This window comes from Ranitomeya imitator, chromosome 6 (assembly GCF_032444005.1).
Source record: "Ranitomeya imitator isolate aRanImi1 chromosome 6, aRanImi1.pri, whole genome shotgun sequence".
Classification (NCBI taxonomy): Eukaryota; Metazoa; Chordata; class Amphibia; order Anura; family Dendrobatidae; genus Ranitomeya; species Ranitomeya imitator.
In genome coordinates, this window is record NC_091287.1 from 538,411,984 (window position 1) to 538,432,081 (window position 20,098).

At 47.0% G+C, this 20,098-nt stretch overlaps 1 protein-coding gene across 1 annotated transcript in view; it reads right to left on the bottom strand.

Annotated features, from left to right (window-relative positions):
* The window catches only part of TMEM71 (transmembrane protein 71), a 42,614-nt gene that overhangs the window by 6,546 nt on the left and 15,970 nt on the right, over positions 1-20,098 (bottom strand). Inside the window, exon 2 of the mRNA XM_069732366.1 lies at positions 17,801-17,870. Coding sequence (XP_069588467.1) covers positions 17,801-17,867 — 67 coding nt within the window. The 5' untranslated portion in view covers positions 17,868-17,870. The remainder of the gene's footprint in view (positions 1-17,800; positions 17,871-20,098) is intronic.

A 20,098-nucleotide genomic window follows, 5' to 3' on the forward strand; every position in this document is an offset into this window, starting at 1 on the left:
CGACAGTACGTTTTTGCAGAGCAGAATTTAAGAAAAGGCCAAATTCTCTAGATGTTTTTGAGGTGCAGGTGACATGAGTCATCGAATGTGGGGAGCGAAGGAAAGATCTGAATGAAATATGACTTCAAGAGAGTGAGCGTGCTCCTGGGCAGTAATGGTGGAGCTACAATGTCGGGCATAGGTAGGTTAGTAGAGGGAGGAAACACAAGGAGTTCCGTTTTGGAAAGATTCTGTTTCAGATAGAGGGATGACATGATGTTAGAGACAGCAGAAAGACAATCACTGGTATCTGTAGTAATGCAGAGGTGATGTCAGGAGACGATGTGCATAATCGGGTGTCATCGCCATAGAGATGGTACTGGAAACCAAATCTGCTGATGGACTGTCCAATAGGGGCGGTATATAAGGAGAAGAGGAGGGGACCTAGGACTGATCCTTGAGGAACCCCAACATTAAGGGGAAGATGAGAGGAGGAGGAACCAGCAAAAGATCCAGTGAAGGAGCGATCAGAGAGATAGGAGGAGAACCAGGAGAGAACGGTGTCCTTGAGGCTGATGGAGCGGAGCATAGTGAGGAGGAGCTGATGATGCACAGTGTCGAATGCTGCAGAGAGATCCAGGAGCATTAGCATGGAGTAGTGACCATTAGATTCAGCTGTTAGTAGGTCATTAGAGACTTTAGTGAGGGCAGTTTCAGTAGAGTGTAAAGAGCAGAAACCAGATTGAAGAGGGTCGAGAAGAGAGTTATCTGAGAGATAGCGGGTAAGACGGGAGTGGACCAGGCGTGCGAGGAGTTTAGAGATGAAGATGGAACATTCAGTGCACGTTCTTCAGCGTTCTCGTAGGAGAACCTAACAGACGATTATGTCTGCACCAGATTTTGGTGGACAACCGTCATGTGCTAAACCTCGCCACTTTTTCTTTTCCAGTGTATGTGCCCACATCGTGTTTTTCAGGTGGGCAAGCCTGATGAGGAAATGCTGGCTGCAGGAAACGCTGGTGTTTGTTCCCGAAGAGTTGTTTTCATTCTGTAGTTAGTGATTTTTCAAATATACCCCTATAACTTGACTTCCCACACAAAACTGAGGGTCTGTTACAGTGTAACAGTGCAGGTGAAGCAATGTGAGCTAAACACAGTAACAATGCACATTTCTCTGCTGTCCTGGACCAGTAACAATGCACATTTCTCTGCTGTCCTGGACCAGTAACAATGCACATTTCTCTGCTGTCCTGGACCAGTAACAATGCACATTTCTCTGCTGTCCTGGACCAGTAACAATGCACATTTCTCTGCTGTCCTGGACCAGTAACAATGCACATTTCTCTGCTGTCCTGGACTAGTAACAATGCACATTTCTCTGCTGTCCTGGACCAGTAACAATGCACATTTCTCTGTTGTCCTGGACCAGTAATAATGCACATTTCTCTGCTGTCCTGGACCAGTAACAATGCACATTTCTCTGCTGTCCTGGACCAGTAACAATGCACATTTCTCTGCTGTCCCGGACCAGTAACAATGCACATTTCTCTGCTGTCCTGGACCAGTAACAATGCACATTTCTCTGCTGTCCTGGACCAGTAACAATGCACATTTCTCTGCTGTCCTGGACCAGTAACAATGCACATTTCTCTGCTGTCCCGGACCAGTAACAATGCACATTTCTCTGCTGTCCCGGACCAGTAACAATGCACATTTCTCTGCTGTCCTGGACCAGTAACAATGCACATTTCTCTGCTGTCCTGGACCAGTAACAATGCACATTTCTCTGCTGTCCTGGACCAGTAACAATGCACATTTCTCTGCTGTCCCGGACCAGTAACAATGCACATTTCTCTGCTGTCCCGGACCAGTAACAATGCACATTTCTCTGCTGTCCCGGACCAGTAACAATGCACATTTCTCTGCTGTCCCGGACCAGTAACAATGCACATTTCTCTGCTGTCCTGGACCAGTAACAATGCACATTTCTCTGCTGTCCTGGACCAGTAATAATGCACATTTCTCTGCTGTCCCGGACCAGTAACAATGCACATTTCTCTGTTGTCCTGGACCAGTAATAATGCACATTTCTCTGCTGTCCTGGACCAGTAACAATGCACATTTCTCTGCTGTCCTGGACCAGTAACAATGCACATTTCTCTGTTGTCCTGGACCAGTAATAATGCACATTTCTCTGCTGTCCTGGACCAGTAACAATGCACATTTCTCTGCTGTCCTGGACCAGTAACAATGCACATTTCTCTGTTGTCCTGGACCAGTAATAATGCACATTTCTCTGCTGTCCTGGACCAGTAACAATGCATATTTCTCTGCTGTCCTGGACCAGTAACAATGCACATTTCTCTGCTGTCCTGGACCAGTAACAATGCACATTTCTCTGCTGTCCTGGACCAGTAACAATGCACATTTCTCTGCTGTCTTGGACCAGTAACAATGCACATTTCTCTGCTGTCCTGGACCAGTAACAATGCACATTTCTCTGCTGTACTGGACCAGTAACAATGCACATTTCTCTGCTGTCTTGGACCAGTAACAATGCACATTTCTCTGCTGTCCTGGACCAGTAACAATGCACATTTCTCTGTTGTCCCGGACCAGTAACAATGCACATTTCTCTGCTGTCCCGGACCAGTAACAATGCACATTTCTCTGCTGTCCCGGACCAGTAACAATGCACATTTCTCTGTTGTCCTGGACCAGTAATAATGCACATTTCTCTGCTGTCCTGGACCAGTAACAATGCACATTTCTCTGCTGTCCCGGACCAGTAACAATGCACATTTCTCTGCTGTCCTGGACCAGTAACAATGCACATTTCTCTACTGTCCTGGACCAGTAACAATGCACATTTCTCTACTGTCCTGGACCAGTAACAATGCACATTTCTCTGCTGTCCCGGACCAGTAACAATGCACATTTCTCTGTTGTCCTGGACCAGTAATAATGCACATTTCTCTGCTGTCCTGGACCAGTAACAATGCACATTTCTCTGCTGTCCCGGACCAGTAACAATGCACATTTCTCTGCTGTCCCGGACCAGTAACAATGCACATTTCTCTGCTGTCCCGGACCAGTAACAATGCACATTTCTCTGTTGTCCTGGACCAGTAACAATGCACATTTCTCTGCTGTCCCGGACCAGTAACAATGCACATTTCTCTGCTGTCCTGGACCAGTAACAATGCACATTTCTCTGCTGTCCTGGACCAGTAACAATGCACATTTCTCTGCTGTCCCGGACCAGTAACAATGCACATTTCTCTGCTGTCCTGGACCAGTAACAATGCACATTTCTCTGCTGTCCCGGACCAGTAACGATGTACATTTCTCTGCTGTCCTGGACCAGTAACAATGCACATTTCTCTGTTGTCCTGGACCAGTAACAATGCACATTTCTCTGCTGTCCTGGACCAGTAACAATGCACATTTCTCTGCTGTCCTGGACCAGTAACAATGCACATTTCTCTGCTGTCCCGGACCAGTAACAATGCACATTTCTCTGCTGTCCCGGACCAGTAACAATGCACATTTCTCTGCTGTCCCGGACCAGTAACAATGCACATTTCTCTGCTGTCCTGGACCAGTAACAATGCACATTTCTCTGCTGTCCTGGACCAGTAACAATGCACATTTCTCTGCTGTCCTGGACTAGTAACAATGCACATTTCTCTGCTGTCCTGGACCAGTAACAATGCACATTTCTCTGCTGTCCTGGACCAGTAACAATGCACATTTCTCTGCTGTCCCGGACCAGTAACAATGCACATTTCTCTGCTGTCCCGGACCAGTAACAATGCACATTTCTCTGCTGTCCTGGACCAGTAACAATGCACATTTCTCTGCTGTCCTGGACTAGTAACAATGCACATTTCTCTGCTGTCCTGGACCAGTAACAATGCACATTTCTCTACTGTCCTGGACCAGTAACAATGCACATTTCTCTACTGTCCTGGACCAGTAACAATGCACATTTCTCTGCTGTCCCGGACCAGTAACAATGCACATTTCTCTGTTGTCCTGGACCAGTAATAATGCACATTTCTCTGCTGTCCTGGACCAGTAACAATGCACATTTCTCTGCTGTCCTGGACCAGTAACAATGCACATTTCTCTGCTGTCCCGGACCAGTAACAATGCACATTTCTCTGTTGTCCTGGACCAGTAATAATGCACATTTCTCTGCTGTCCCGGACCAGTAACAATGCACATTTCTCTGCTGTCCCGGACCAGTAACAATGCACATTTCTCTGCTGTCCCGGACCAGTAACAATGCACATTTCTCTGCTGTCCCGGACCAGTAACAATGCACATTTCTCTGCTGTCCAGGACCAGTAACGATGTACATTTCTCTGCTGTCCTGGACTAGTAACAATGCACATTTCTCTGCTGTCCTGGACCAGTAACAATGCACATTTCTCTGCTGTCCTGGACCAGTAACAATGCACATTTCTCTGCTGTCCCGGACCAGTAACAATGCACATTTCTCTGCTGTCCCACACCAGTAACAATGCACATTTCTCTGCTGTCCTGGACTAGTAACAATGCACATTTCTCTGCTGTCCTGGACCAGTAATAATGCACATTTCTCTGCTGTCCTGGACCAGTAACAATGCACATTTCTCTACTGTCCTGGACCAGTAACAATGCACATTTCTCTGCTGTCCTGGACCAGTAACAATGCACATTTCTCTGCTGTCCTGGACTAGTAACAATGCACATTTCTCTGCTGTCCTGGACCAGTAATAATGCACATTTCTCTGCTGTCCTGGACCAGTAACAATGCACATTTCTCTACTGTCCTGGACCAGTAACAATGCACATTTCTCTGTTGTCCTGGACCAGTAACAATGCACATTTCTCTGCTGTCCCGGACCAGTAACAATGCACATTTCTCTGCTGTCCCGGACCAGTAACAATGCACATTTCTCTGCTGTCCTGGACCAGTAACAATGCACATTTCTCTGCTGTCCTGGACCAGTAACAATGCACATTTCTCTGCTGTCCTGGACCAGTAACAATGCACATTTCTCTGCTGTCCTGGACCAGTAACAATGCACATTTCTCTGTTGTCCTGGACCAGTAATAATGCACATTTCTCTGCTGTCCCAGACCAGTAACAATGCACATTTCTCTGCTGTCCCGGACCAGTAACAATGCACATTTCTCTACTGTCTTGGACCAGTAACAATGCACATTTCTCTGCTGTCCTGGACCAGTAACAATGCACATTTCTCTGCTGTCCTGGACCAGTAATAATGCACATTTCTCTGCTGTCCTGGACCAGTAACAATGCACATTTCTCTACTGTCCTGGACCAGTAACAATGCACATTTCTCTGCTGTCCTGGACCAGTAACAATGCACATTTCTCTGCTGTCCTGGACTAGTAACAATGCACATTTCTCTGCTGTCCTGGACCAGTAACAATGCACATTTCTCTGTTGTCCTGGACCAGTAATAATGCACATTTCTCTGCTGTCCTGGACCAGTAACAATGCACATTTCTCTGTTGTCCTGGACCAGTAATAATGCACATTTCTCTGCTGTCCTGGACCAGTAACAATGCATATTTCTCTGCTGTCCTGGACCAGTAACAATGCACATTTCTCTGCTGTCCTGGACCAGTAACAATGCACATTTCTCTGCTGTCCTGGACCAGTAACAATGCACATTTCTCTGCTGTCTTGGACCAGTAACAATGCACATTTCTCTGCTGTCCTGGACCAGTAACAATGCACATTTCTCTGCTGTACTGGACCAGTAACAATGCACATTTCTCTGCTGTCTTGGACCAGTAACAATGCACATTTCTCTGCTGTCCTGGACCAGTAACAATGCACATTTCTCTGTTGTCCCGGACCAGTAACAATGCACATTTCTCTGCTGTCCCGGACCAGTAACAATGCACATTTCTCTGCTGTCCCGGACCAGTAACAATGCACATTTCTCTGTTGTCCTGGACCAGTAATAATGCACATTTCTCTGCTGTCCTGGACCAGTAACAATGCACATTTCTCTGCTGTCCTGGACCAGTAACAATGCACATTTCTCTGCTGTCCTGGACCAGTAACAATGCACATTTCTCTGTTGTCCCGGACCAGTAACAATGCACATTTCTCTGCTGTCCCGGACCAGTAACAATGCACATTTCTCTGCTGTCCCGGACCAGTAACAATGCACATTTCTCTGTTGTCCTGGACCAGTAATAATGCACATTTCTCTGCTGTCCTGGACCAGTAATAATGCACATTTCTCTGCTGTCCTGGACCAGTAACAATGCACATTTCTCTGCTGTCCTGGACCAGTAATAATGCACATTTCTCTGCTGTCCTGGACCAGTAACAATGCACATTTCTCTGCTGTCCTGGACCAGTAACAATGCACATTTCTCTGCTGTCCCGGACCAGTAACAATGCACATTTCTCTGCTGTCCCGGACCAGTAACAATGCACATTTCTCTACTGTCCTGGACCAGTAACAATGCACATTTCTCTACTGTCCTGGACCAGTAACAATGCACATTTCTCTGCTGTCCCGGACCAGTAACAATGCACATTTCTCTGTTGTCCTGGACCAGTAATAATGCACATTTCTCTGCTGTCCTGGACCAGTAACAATGCACATTTCTCTGCTGTCCCGGACCAGTAACAATGCACATTTCTCTGCTGTCCCGGACCAGTAACAATGCACATTTCTCTGCTGTCCCGGACCAGTAACAATGCACATTTCTCTGTTGTCCTGGACCAGTAACAATGCACATTTCTCTGCTGTCCCGGACCAGTAACAATGCACATTTCTCTGCTGTCCTGGACCAGTAACAATGCACATTTCTCTGCTGTCCCGGACCAGTAACAATGCACATTTCTCTGCTGTCCTGGACCAGTAACAATGCACATTTCTCTGCTGTCCTGGACCAGTAACAATGCACATTTCTCTGCTGTCCTGGACCAGTAACAATGCACATTTCTCTGCTGTCCCGGACCAGTAACAATGCACATTTCTCTGCTGTCCCGGACCAGTAACGATGTACATTTCTCTGCTGTCCTGGACCAGTAACAATGCACATTTCTCTACTGTCCCGGACCAGTAACAATGCACATTTCTCTGCTGTCCCGGACCAGTAACAATGCACATTTCTCTGCTGTCCCGGACCAGTAACAATGCACATTTCTCTGCTGTCCTGGACCAGTAATAATGCACATTTCTCTGCTGTCCTGGACCAGTAACAATGCACATTTCTCTGCTGTCCTGGACTAGTAACAATGCACATTTCTCTACTGTCCTGGACCAGTAATAATGCACATTTCTCTGCTGTCCTGGACCAGTAATAATGCACATTTCTCTGCTGTCCTGGACCAGTAACAATGCACATTTCTCTGCTGTCCTGGACCAGTAATAATGCACATTTCTCTGCTGTCCTGGACCAGTAATAATGCACATTTCTCTGCTGTCCTGGACCAGTAACAATGCACATTTCTCTGCTGTCCTGGACTAGTAACAATGCACATTTCTCTACTGTCCTGGACCAGTAATAATGCACATTTCTCTGCTGTCCTGGACCAGTAACAATGCACATTTCTCTGCTGTCCCGGACCAGTAACAATGCACATTTCTCTGCTGTCCTGGACCAGTAACAATGCACATTTCTCTGCTGTCCTGGACCAGTAACAATGCACATTTCTCTGCTGTCCTGGACCAGTAACAATGCACATTTCTCTGCTGTCCTGGACCAGTAACAATGCACATTTCTCTGCTGTCCTGGACCAGTAACAATGCACATTTCTCTGCTGTCCCGGACCAGTAACAATGCACATTTCTCTGCTGTCCTGGACCAGTAATAATGCACATTTCTCTGCTGTCCTGGACCAGTAACAATGCACATTTCTCTACTGTCCTGGACCAGTAATAATGCACATTTCTCTGCTGTCCTGGACCAGTAACAATGCACATTTCTCTGCTGTCCCGGACCAGTAACAATGCACATTTCTCTGCTGTCCTGGACCAGTAACAATGCACATTTCTCTGCTGTCCTGGACCAGTAACAATGCACATTTCTCTGCTGTCCCGGACCAGTAACAATGCACATTTCTCTGCTGTCCTGGACCAGTAACAATGCACATTTCTCTGCTGTCCTGGACTAGTAACAATGCACATTTCTCTGCTGTCCTGGACCAGTAATAATGCACATTTCTCTGCTGTCCTGGACCAGTAACAATGCACATTTCTCTACTGTCCTGGACCAGTAACAATGCACATTTCTCTGTTGTCCTGGACCAGTAACAATGCACATTTCTCTGCTGTCCCGGACCAGTAACAATGCACATTTCTCTGCTGTCCCGGACCAGTAACAATGCACATTTCTCTGCTGTCCTGGACCAGTAACAATGCACATTTCTCTGCTGTCCTGGACCAGTAACAATGCACATTTCTCTGCTGTCCTGGACCAGTAACAATGCACATTTCTCTGCTGTCCTGGACCAGTAACAATGCACATTTCTCTGTTGTCCTGGACCAGTAATAATGCACATTTCTCTGCTGTCCCAGACCAGTAACAATGCACATTTCTCTGCTGTCCCGGACCAGTAACAATGCACATTTCTCTACTGTCTTGGACCAGTAACAATGCACATTTCTCTGCTGTCCTGGACCAGTAACAATGCACATTTCTCTGCTGTCCTGGACCAGTAATAATGCACATTTCTCTGCTGTCCTGGACCAGTAACAATGCACATTTCTCTACTGTCCTGGACCAGTAACAATGCACATTTCTCTGCTGTCCTGGACCAGTAACAATGCACATTTCTCTGCTGTCCTGGACTAGTAACAATGCACATTTCTCTGCTGTCCTGGACCAGTAACAATGCACATTTCTCTGTTGTCCTGGACCAGTAATAATGCACATTTCTCTGCTGTCCTGGACCAGTAACAATGCACATTTCTCTGCTGTCCTGGACCAGTAACAATGCACATTTCTCTGTTGTCCTGGACCAGTAATAATGCACATTTCTCTGCTGTCCTGGACCAGTAACAATGCACATTTCTCTGCTGTCCTGGACCAGTAACAATGCATATTTCTCTGCTGTCCTGGACCAGTAACAATGCACATTTCTCTGCTGTCCTGGACCAGTAACAATGCACATTTCTCTGCTGTCCTGGACCAGTAACAATGCACATTTCTCTGCTGTCTTGGACCAGTAACAATGCACATTTCTCTGCTGTCCTGGACCAGTAACAATGCACATTTCTCTGCTGTACTGGACCAGTAACAATGCACATTTCTCTGTTGTCCTGGACCAGTAATAATGCACATTTCTCTGCTGTCCTGGACCAGTAACAATGCACATTTCTCTGCTGTCCCGGACCAGTAACAATGCACATTTCTCTACTGTCCTGGACCAGTAACAATGCACATTTCTCTACTGTCCTGGACCAGTAACAATGCACATTTCTCTGCTGTCCCGGACCAGTAACAATGCACATTTCTCTGTTGTCCTGGACCAGTAACAATGCACATTTCTCTACTGTCCTGGACCAGTAACAATGCACATTTCTCTACTGTCCTGGACCAGTAACAATGCACATTTCTCTGCTGTCCCGGACCAGTAACAATGCACATTTCTCTGCTGTCCTGGACCAGTAACAATGCACATTTCTCTGCTGTCCCGGACCAGTAACAATGCACATTTCTCTGCTGTCCCGGACCAGTAACAATGCACATTTCTCTGCTGTCCCGGACCAGTAACAATGCACATTTCTCTGTTGTCCTGGACCAGTAACAATGCACATTTCTCTGCTGTCCCGGACCAGTAACAATGCACATTTCTCTGCTGTCCTGGACCAGTAACAATGCACATTTCTCTGTTGTCCCGGACCAGTAACAATGCACATTTCTCTGCTGTCCTGGACCAGTAACAATGCACATTTCTCTGCTGTCCTGGACCAGTAACAATGCACATTTCTCTGCTGTCCTGGACCAGTAACAATGCACATTACTCTGCTGTCCCGGACCAGTAACAATGCACATTTCTCTGCTGTCCTGGACCAGTAACAATGCACATTTCTCTGCTGTCCCGGACCAGTAACAATGCACATTTCTCTGCTGTCTTGGACCAGTAACAATGCACATTTCTCTGCTGTCCTGGACCAGTAACAATGCACATTTCTCTGCTGTCCTGGACCAGTAACAATGCACATTTCTCTGCTGTCCTGGACCAGTAACAATGCACATTTCTCTACTGTCCCGGACCAGTAACAATGCACATATCTCTGCTGTCCCGGACCAGTAACAATGCACATTTCTCTGCTGTCCCGGACCAGTAACAATGCACATTTCTCTGCTGTCCTGGACCAGTAACAATGCACATTTCTCTGTTGTCCCGGACCAGTAACAATGCACATTTCTCTGCTGTCCTGGACCAGTAACAATGCACATTTCTCTGCTGTCCTGGACCAGTAACAATGCACATTTCTCTGCTGTCCTGGACCAGTAACAATGCACATTTCTCTGCTGTCCTGGACCAGTAACAATGCACATTACTCTGCTGTCCCGGACCAGTAACAATGCACATTTCTCTGCTGTCCCGGACCAGTAACGATGTACATTTCTCTGCTGTCCCGGACCAGTAACAATGCACATTTCTCTGCTGTCCCGGACCAGTAACGATGTACATTTCTCTGCTGTCCTGGACTAGTAACAATGCACATTTCTCTGCTGTCCTGGACCAGTAACAATGCACATTTCTCTACTGTCTTGGACCAGTAACAATGCACATTTCTCTGCTGTCCTGGACCAGTAACAATGCACATTTCTCTGCTGTCCCGGACCAGTAACGATGTACATTTCTCTGCTGTCCTGGACTAGTAACAATGCACATTTCTCTGCTGTCCTGGACCAGTAACAATGCACATTTCTCTGCTGTCCTGGACCAGTAACAATGCACATTTCTCTGCTGTCCCGGACCAGTAACAATGCACATTTCTCTGCTGTCCCGGACCAGTAACAATGCACATTTCTCTGCTGTCCTGGACCAGTAACAATGCACATTTCTCTGCTGTCCTGGACCAGTAACAATGCACATTTCTCTGCTGTCCTGGACCAGTAACAATGCACATTTCTCTGCTGTCCTGGACCAGTAACAATGCACATTTCTCTGCTGTCCTGGACCAGTAACAATGCACATTTCTCTGCTGTTCCGGACCAGTAACAATGCACATTTCTCTGCTGTCCCGGACCAGTAACAATGCACATTTCTCTGCTGTCCTGGACCAGTAACAATGCACATTTCTCTGCTGTCCTGGACCAGTAACAATGCACATTTCTCTGCTGTCCTGGACCAGTAACAATGCACATTTCTCTGCTGTTCCGGACCAGTAACAATGCACATTTCTCTGCTGTCCTGGACCAGTAACAATGCACATTTCTCTGCTGTCCTGGACCAGTAACAATGCACATTTCTCTGCTGTCCTGGACCAGTAACAATGCACATTTCTCTGCTGTCCTGGACCAGTAACAATGCACATTTCTCTGCTGTCCTGGACCAGTAACAATGCACATTTCTCTGCTGTCCCGGACCAGTAACAATGCACATTTCTCTGCTGTCCCGGACCAGTAACAATGCACATTTCTCTGCTGTCCTGGACCAGTAACAATGCACATTTCTCTGCTGTCCTGGACTAGTAACAATGCACATTTCTCTGCTGTCCTGGACCAGTAACAATGCACATTTCTCTACTGTCCTGGACCAGTAACAATGCACATTTCTCTACTGTCCTGGACCAGTAACAATGCACATTTCTCTGCTGTCCCGGACCAGTAACAATGCACATTTCTCTGCTGTCCCGGACCAGTAACAATGCACATTTCTCTGCTGTCCTGGACCAGTAACAATGCACATTTCTCTGCTGTCCCGGACCAGTAACAATGCACATTTCTCTGCTGTCCTGGACCAGTAACAATGCACATTTCTCTGCTGTCCCGGACCAGTAACAATGCACATTTCTCTGCTGTCCTGGACCAGTAACAATGCACATTTCTCTACTGTCCTGGACCAGTAACAATGCACATTTCTCTACTGTCCTGGACCAGTAACAATGCACATTTCTCTGCTGTCCCGGACCAGTAACAATGCACATTTCTCTGCTGTCCCGGACCAGTAACAATGCACATTTCTCTGCTGTCCTGGACCAGTAACAATGCACATTTCTCTGCTGTCCTGGACTAGTAACAATGCACATTTCTCTGCTGTCCTGGACCAGTAACAATGCACATTTCTCTACTGTCCTGGACCAGTAACAATGCACATTTCTCTACTGTCCTGGACCAGTAACAATGCACATTTCTCTGCTGTCCCGGACCAGTAACAATGCACATTTCTCTGCTGTCCTGGACCAGTAACAATGCACATTTCTCTGCTGTCCTGGACCAGTAATAATGCACATTTCTCTACTGTCCTGGACCAGTAACAATGCACATTTCTCTGCTGTCCTGGACCAGTAACAATGCACATTTCTCTGCTGTCCCGGACCAGTAACAATGCACATTTCTCTGCTGTCCTGGACCAGTAACAATGCACATTTCTCTGCTGTCCTGGACCAGTAACAATGCACATTTCTCTACTGTCCTGGACCAGTAACAATGCACATTTCTCTACTGTCCCGGACCAGTAACAATGCACATTTCTCTGCTGTCCCGGACCAGTAACAATGCACATTTCTCTGCTGTCCTGGACCAGTAACAATGCACATTTCTCTGCTGTCCTGGACCAGTAACAATGCACATTTCTCTGCTGTCCTGGACCAGTAACAATGCACATTTCTCTGCTGTCCCGGACCAGTAACAATGCACATTTCTCTGTTGTCCTGGACCAGTAATAATGCACATTTCTCTGCTGTCCCGGACCAGTAACAATGCACATTTCTCTGCTGTCCCGGACCAGTAACAATGCACATTTCTCTGCTGTCCCGGACCAGTAACAATGCACATTTCTCTGCTGTCCCGGACCAGTAACAATGCACATTTCTCTGCTGTCCCGGACCAGTAACGATGTACATTTCTCTGCTGTCCTGGACTAGTAACAATGCACATTTCTCTGCTGTCCTGGACCAGTAACAATGCACATTTCTCTGCTGTCCCGGACCAGTAACAATGCACATTTCTCTGCTGTCCCGGACCAGTAATAATGCACATTTCTCTGCTGTCCTGGACCAGTAACAATGCACATTTCTCTGCTGTCCCGGACCAGTAACAATGCACATTTCTCTGCTGTCCCGGACCAGTAACAATGCATATTTCTCTGCTGTCCTGGACCAGTAACAATGCACATTTCTCTGCTGTCCCGGACCAGTAACAATGCACATTTCTCTGCTGTCCTGGACCAGTAATAATGCACATTTCTCTGCTGTCCTGGACCAGTAACAATGCACATTTCTCTGCTGTCCTGGACCAGTAATAATGCACATTTCTCTGCTGTCCCGGACCAGTAACAATGCACATTTCTCTGCTGTCCCGGACCAGTAACAATGCACATTTCTCTGCTGTCCCGGACCAGTAACAATGCACATTTCTCTGCTGTCCCACACCAGTAACAATGCTCATTTCTCTGCTGTCCTGGACTAGTAACAATGCACATTTCTCTGCTGTCCTGGACCAGTAATAATGCACATTTCTCTGCTGTCCTGGACCAGTAACAATGCACATTTCTCTACTGTCCTGGACCAGTAACAATGCACATTTCTCTGCTGTCCTGGACCAGTAACAATGCACATTTCTCTGCTGTCCTGGACCAGTAACAATGCACATTTCTCTGCTGTCCTGGACCAGTAACAATGCACATTTCTCTGCTGTCCTGGACTAGTAACAATGCACATTTCTCTGCTGTCCTGGACCAGTAATAATGCACATTTCTCTGCTGTCCTGGACCAGTAACAATGCACATTTCTCTACTGTCCTGGACCAGTAACAATGCACATTTCTCTGTTGTCCTGGACCAGTAACAATGCACATTTCTCTGCTGTCCCGGACCAGTAACAATGCACATTTCTCTGCTGTCCCGGACCAGTAACAATGCACATTTCTCTGCTGTCCTGGACCAGTAACAATGCACATTTCTCTGCTGTCCTGGACCAGTAACAATGCACATTTCTCTGCTGTCCTGGACCAGTAACAATGCACATTTCTCTGCTGTCCCGGACCAGTAACAATGCACATTTCTCTGCTGTCCCGGACCAGTAACAATGCACATTTCTCTGCTGTCCTGGACCAGTAACAATGCACATTTCTCTGCTGTCCTGGACCAGTAACAATGCACATTTCTCTGCTGTCCTGGACCAGTAATAATGCACATTTCTCTGCTGTCCCGGACCAGTAACAATGCACATTTCTCTACTGTCTTGGACCAGTAATAATGCACATTTCTCTGCTGTCCTGGACCAGTAACAATGCACATTTCTCTACTGTCCTGGACCAGTAACAATGCACATTTCTCTGTTGTCCCAGACCAGTAACAATGCACATTTCTCTGCTGTCCCGGACCAGTAACAATGCACATTTCTCTACTGTCTTGGACCAGTAACAATGCACATTTCTCTGCTGTCCTGGACCAGTAACAATGCACATTTCTCTGCTGTCCTGGACCAGTAATAATGCACATTTCTCTGCTGTCCTGGACCAGTAACAATGCACATTTCTCTACTGTCCTGGACCAGTAACAATGCACATTTCTCTGCTGTCCTGGACCAGTAACAATGCACATTTCTCTACTGTCCTGGACCAGTAACAATGCACATTTCTCTGCTGTCCTGGACTAGTAACAATGCACATTTCTCTACTGTCCTGGACCAGTAACAATGCACATTTCTCTGCTGTCCTGGACCAGTAACACTGCACATTTCTCTGCTGTCCTGGACCAGTAACAATGCACATTTCTCTACTGTCCTGGACCAGTAACAATGCACATTTCTCTTCTGTCCTGGACCAGTAACAATGCACATTTCTCTGCTGTCCTGGACCAGTAACAATGCACATTTCTCTGCTGTCCTGGACCAGTAACAATGCACATTTCTCTGCTGTCCTGGACTAGTAACAATGCACATTTCTCTGCTGTCCTGGACCAGTAATAATGCACATTTCTCTGCTGTCCTGGACCAGTAACAATGCACATTTCTCTACTGTCCTGGACCAGTAACAATGCACATTTCTCTGTTGTCCTGGACCAGTAACAATGCACATTTCTCTGCTGTCCCGGACCAGTAACAATGCACATTTCTCTGTTGTCCCGGACCAGTAACAATGCACATTTCTCTGCTGTCCTGGACTAGTAACAATGCACATTTCTCTGCTGTCCTGGACCAGTAACAATGCACATTTCTCTGCTGTCCCGGACCAGTAACAATGCACATTTCTCTGTTGTCCCGGACCAGTAACAATGCACATTTCTCTGTTGTCCTGGACCAGTAACAATGCACATTTCTCTGCTGTCCCGGACCAGTAACAATGCACATTTCTCTGTTGTCCCGGACCAGTAACAATGCACATTTCTCTGCTGTCCCGGACCAGTAACAATGCACATTTCTCTGCTGTCCTGGACTAGTAACAATGCACATTTCTCTGCTGTCCTGGACCAGTAACAATGCACATTTCTCTGCTGTCCCGGACCAGTAACAATGCACATTTCTCTTCTGTCCTGGACCAGTAACAATGCACATTTCTCTGCTGTCCTGGACCAGTAATAATGCACATTTCTCTGCTGTCCTGGACCAGTAACAATGCACATTTCTCTACTGTCCTGGACCAGTAACAATGCACATTTCTCTGTTGTCCCGGACCAGTAACAATGCACATTTCTCTTCTGTCCTGGACCAGTAACAATGCACATTTCTCTGCTGTCCTGGACCAGTAACAATGCACATTTCTCTGCTGTCCTGGACTAGTAACAATGCACATTTCTCTGCTGTCCTGGACCAGTAACAATGCACATTTCTCTGCTGTCCTGGACCAGTAACAATGCACATTTCTCTGTTGTCCTGGACCAGTAACAATGCACATTTCTCTGCTGTCCTGGACTAGTAACAATGCACATTTCTCTGCTGTCCTGGACCAGTAACAATGCACATTTCTCTGTTGTCCCGGACCAGTAACAATGCACATTTCTCTGTTGTCCTGGACCAGTAACAATGCACATTTCTCTGCTGTCCCGGACCAGTAACAATGCACATTTCTCTGTTGTCCCGGACCAGTAACAATGCACATTTCTCTGCTGTCCCGGACCAGTAACAATGCACATTTCTCTGCTGTCCTGGACTAGTAACAATGCACATTTCTCTGCTGTCCTGGACCAGTAACAATGCACATTTCTCTGTTGTCCTGGACCAGTAACAATGCACATTTCTCTGCTGTCCTGGACCAGTAACAATGCACATTTCTCTGCTGTCCTGGACCAGTAACAATGCACATTTCTCTGCTGTCCTGGACCAGTAACAATGCACATTTCTCTGCTGTCCTGGACCAGTAACAATGCACATTTCTCTGCTGTCCTGGACCAGTAACAATGCACATTTCTCTGCTGTCCTGGACCAGTAACAATGCACATTTCTCTGCTGTCCTGGACCAGTAACAATGCACATTTCTCTGCTGTCCCAGACCAGTAACAATGCACATTTCTCTACTGTCCCGGACCAGTAACAATGCACATTTCTCTGCTGTCCTGGACCAGTAACAATGCACATTTCTCTGCTGTCCTGGACCAGTAACAATGCACATTTCTCTGCTGTCCCAGACCAGTAACAATGCACATTTCTCTACTGTCCCGGACCAGTAACAATGCACATTTCTCTGTTGTCCTGGACCAGTAATAATGCACATTTCTCTGCTGTCCCAGACCAGTAACAATGCACATTTCTCTGCTGTCCTGGACCAGTAACAATGCACATTTCTCTGCTGTCCTGGACCAGTAACAATGCACATTTCTCTGCTGTCCTGGACCCAGGCTAGTTGCCCTCACCGGCACTGATACATTTTATTCACCATTCACAGCGATAATTTCCACATCTTACCCCCACACTGGATTTATACTGGGATCTGCGTCACTCGGGTCGTCGGGTGGTTCTACATTCCAAGGCCGTGTGCTGCACTTGTCACTGCAGCCATGATGTCATAGTAGAGAATTACGACATCACAGATGCAGGTAGTGACCTCTTAAAGGGAAACTGTACATTTTGAGTGCGCTTTGTAAATCCTTGTGCTGCGCATGTACAGTTTCTCCATCACATCAGACAGCAGCCATTCTCTGCAGCACTATATGCTCGCGGTTAGACCCATTACATGTACAATTTGGCATAAATATACGTGCTCCCTATGAGGCATAGTGGCCGTTCCTGGGAACTGCAGCTCAGCTACTAATGAAGTGAGCTGCAGTACCAGATAACGGCCACTATGCGGTGTATGGAGCAGTGCTGTTCTGGCTCTGAAATCTGTGTACCTTTCGGGCCAGGGATTCAGCTGAACATTGGGGGGTTCCCGGGTATTGGACCCTCACCAATCTCATATTGATTACCTATCCTAATATCTCAGTTCTGAACAACCCCTTTAAACATTGTATGGCGCTGCAACATAGGTGCACTGTAATATAATAGCGGTGGCACTGTATGGCACGGTTATGTGTTATTTGGCGCCATCTTATGTGTATATTGATGACGGCACAGGGCGCCCACCAGCATATGGCAGCTGGGGGTATAAATTACAATTAACCCCTTCACATGTGTTTATCAGACAAGACATCACTTTACCCCGTCACCAGGACACGTACATTTCCCCTTTATTGGCGTTGACATCAGCGGAGGTTGTGCTGCCATCTTGATAATATCCGACTCCATAATCTGTAACGAAGAACATTGCTGTTAATACTGGGATTACAATGTATCCATTAGTCTCATCACATGCATGTGAATGGGGTGAGCAGTTTGGGGGCAGATGTCAATAAGGGGGTCCGGCAGTGCCCTCTCTTCTATATACAGTGTACCTGGGCGTAATCAGGTGCGGGTATTAACCACGTCCTGGCTTCTACCTATTCCAATGTCTGAAGGTCACAACTTTTGTCTTCTGTCTTGTATCCGGCGCCACTTACTCACATTCCTGTCCTATCTCAAGAACTTTCCATGTGCCGGGAATACAGGACGGAGGAGCCAGAGATTGAGAACTTGAGGAACCCCGGCTTTATATAAGGTGCTCGGAACTGTAGGCACATGGTGTAACATGGGGCATCTATGGCTGGCACAGGGTGTGACATGGGGCATCTATGGCCGGCACAGGGTGTGACATGGGGCATCTATGGCCGGCACAGGCTGTAACATGGGGCATCTATGGCCGGCACAGGCTGTAACATGGGGCATCTATGGCCGGCACAGGGTGTAACATGGGGCATCTATGGCCGGCACAGGCTGTAACATGGGGCATCTATGGCCGGCACAGGCTGTAACATGGGGCATCTATGGCCGACACAGGCTGTAACATGGGGCATCTATGGCTGGCACAGGCTGTAATATGGGGCATCTATGGCCGGCACAGGCTGTAACATGGGGCATCTAAGGCCGGCACAGGGTGCAACATGGGGCATCTAAGACCGGCACAGGGTGTAAAATGGGGCATCTATAGCTGGCACAGGCTGCAACATGGGGCATCTATGGCTGGCACAGGCTGTAACATGGGGCATTTAAGGCTGGCACAGGCTGTAACAATGGGCATCTATGGCCGGCACAGGCTGTACCATGGGGCATCTATGGCTGGCACAGGCTGTAATATGGGGCATCTGTGGCTGGCACAGGCTGCAACATGGGGCATCTGTGGTCAAAAGATATAAGCCATTATGCAAATGAGCCTGAAATCTGACTCTTAAACTGATGTTTGTTGCAATTTTTGTGTTGCTATCCTTGGATGACAGGAACGCAGAGTAAATGAGCAATAGATGTTTGGTAATATGTTGATTGCCCATTTTATCAGTACATGCAGCATGTAGACCTGCAAACATTGAAAGCTAAACTATGGAGATGGATTGAATATTTGAACAATGTCTTCATGCCACCTTCCGCCTGACCTGTGGATGATGCCCTGAAGGACAGTTATGAAGTATAAAAAGGGGGATATGCGTCTAATTTTAATGGAGATTCTACATGACAGTAGCCAAGGTATCACGGCCAATGCTGGAGGAATACAGATCAGCTCTACTGACCATTGCTGAACTCATGGAGACATTTTGAGAAGCCAGGTTGGGGCAATCAAGCCACCTGGCCACATACCTCTCTGCGGTCGGTTAGCTTCCTGAGCTTGTCGTTTCCCCGCCAAAAGCAGGGTGCCACTGGTGGGTGTAGTTGTCGCTGGAAGCTCTAGAGTTGCAGCTGTTCTAATCCCGGCGCGCCAGCGGAAGGGTGACACAATGTCATTTGCACCATCTTGGCTATTTGCTGATCAGACTGTTCTATATGTTATTGTTTGTTGGTGGTTCAATAAAGTATTGCCACACTGTGTTACTCTCACCCTGTGTTGTCTGAGTAGTATTCTGCCCATGGGGAAGGAGTACGGGCGTTCATTGGGATGAGACCTGGTCCATGCGGTCTTTCTAAAGACAGCCAGGTCAGTGGACGAGAGCTCCCACTGACCCCCGTGTCTCCACACTGGCACATTCTGTAACATGGGTAATCTAAGACTGGCAGACTATAACATGGAGCATCCATTGCTGGCACATGATGTAACATGGGGCATCTTTGGTTGCTGAAAACTGTAACAAAAAATCTGTGACTGGCCCAGTGTGCAATGGTGGCATTTGTGCCTGTTACCGTTATGGGACGGCGTGGGCACTGGGTGTCATAGGTGGCACCCAGTACACAGGTGACCAATGCCAGAATCATCTGCCCACCCCTGATGCATTTGGTAAAATAAGTATTTGATACACTGCCGACTTTGCCCTTTTTCTTACCTACAAAGAATGGAGAGGTCTGTAATTTTTATCGTAGCTACACTTCACCTGTGAGAGACAGAAAATCACATTGTAGGATTTGTACTTACCGTAATTAATTTACATTTTATTGCATGAAATAAGTATTAGATCATC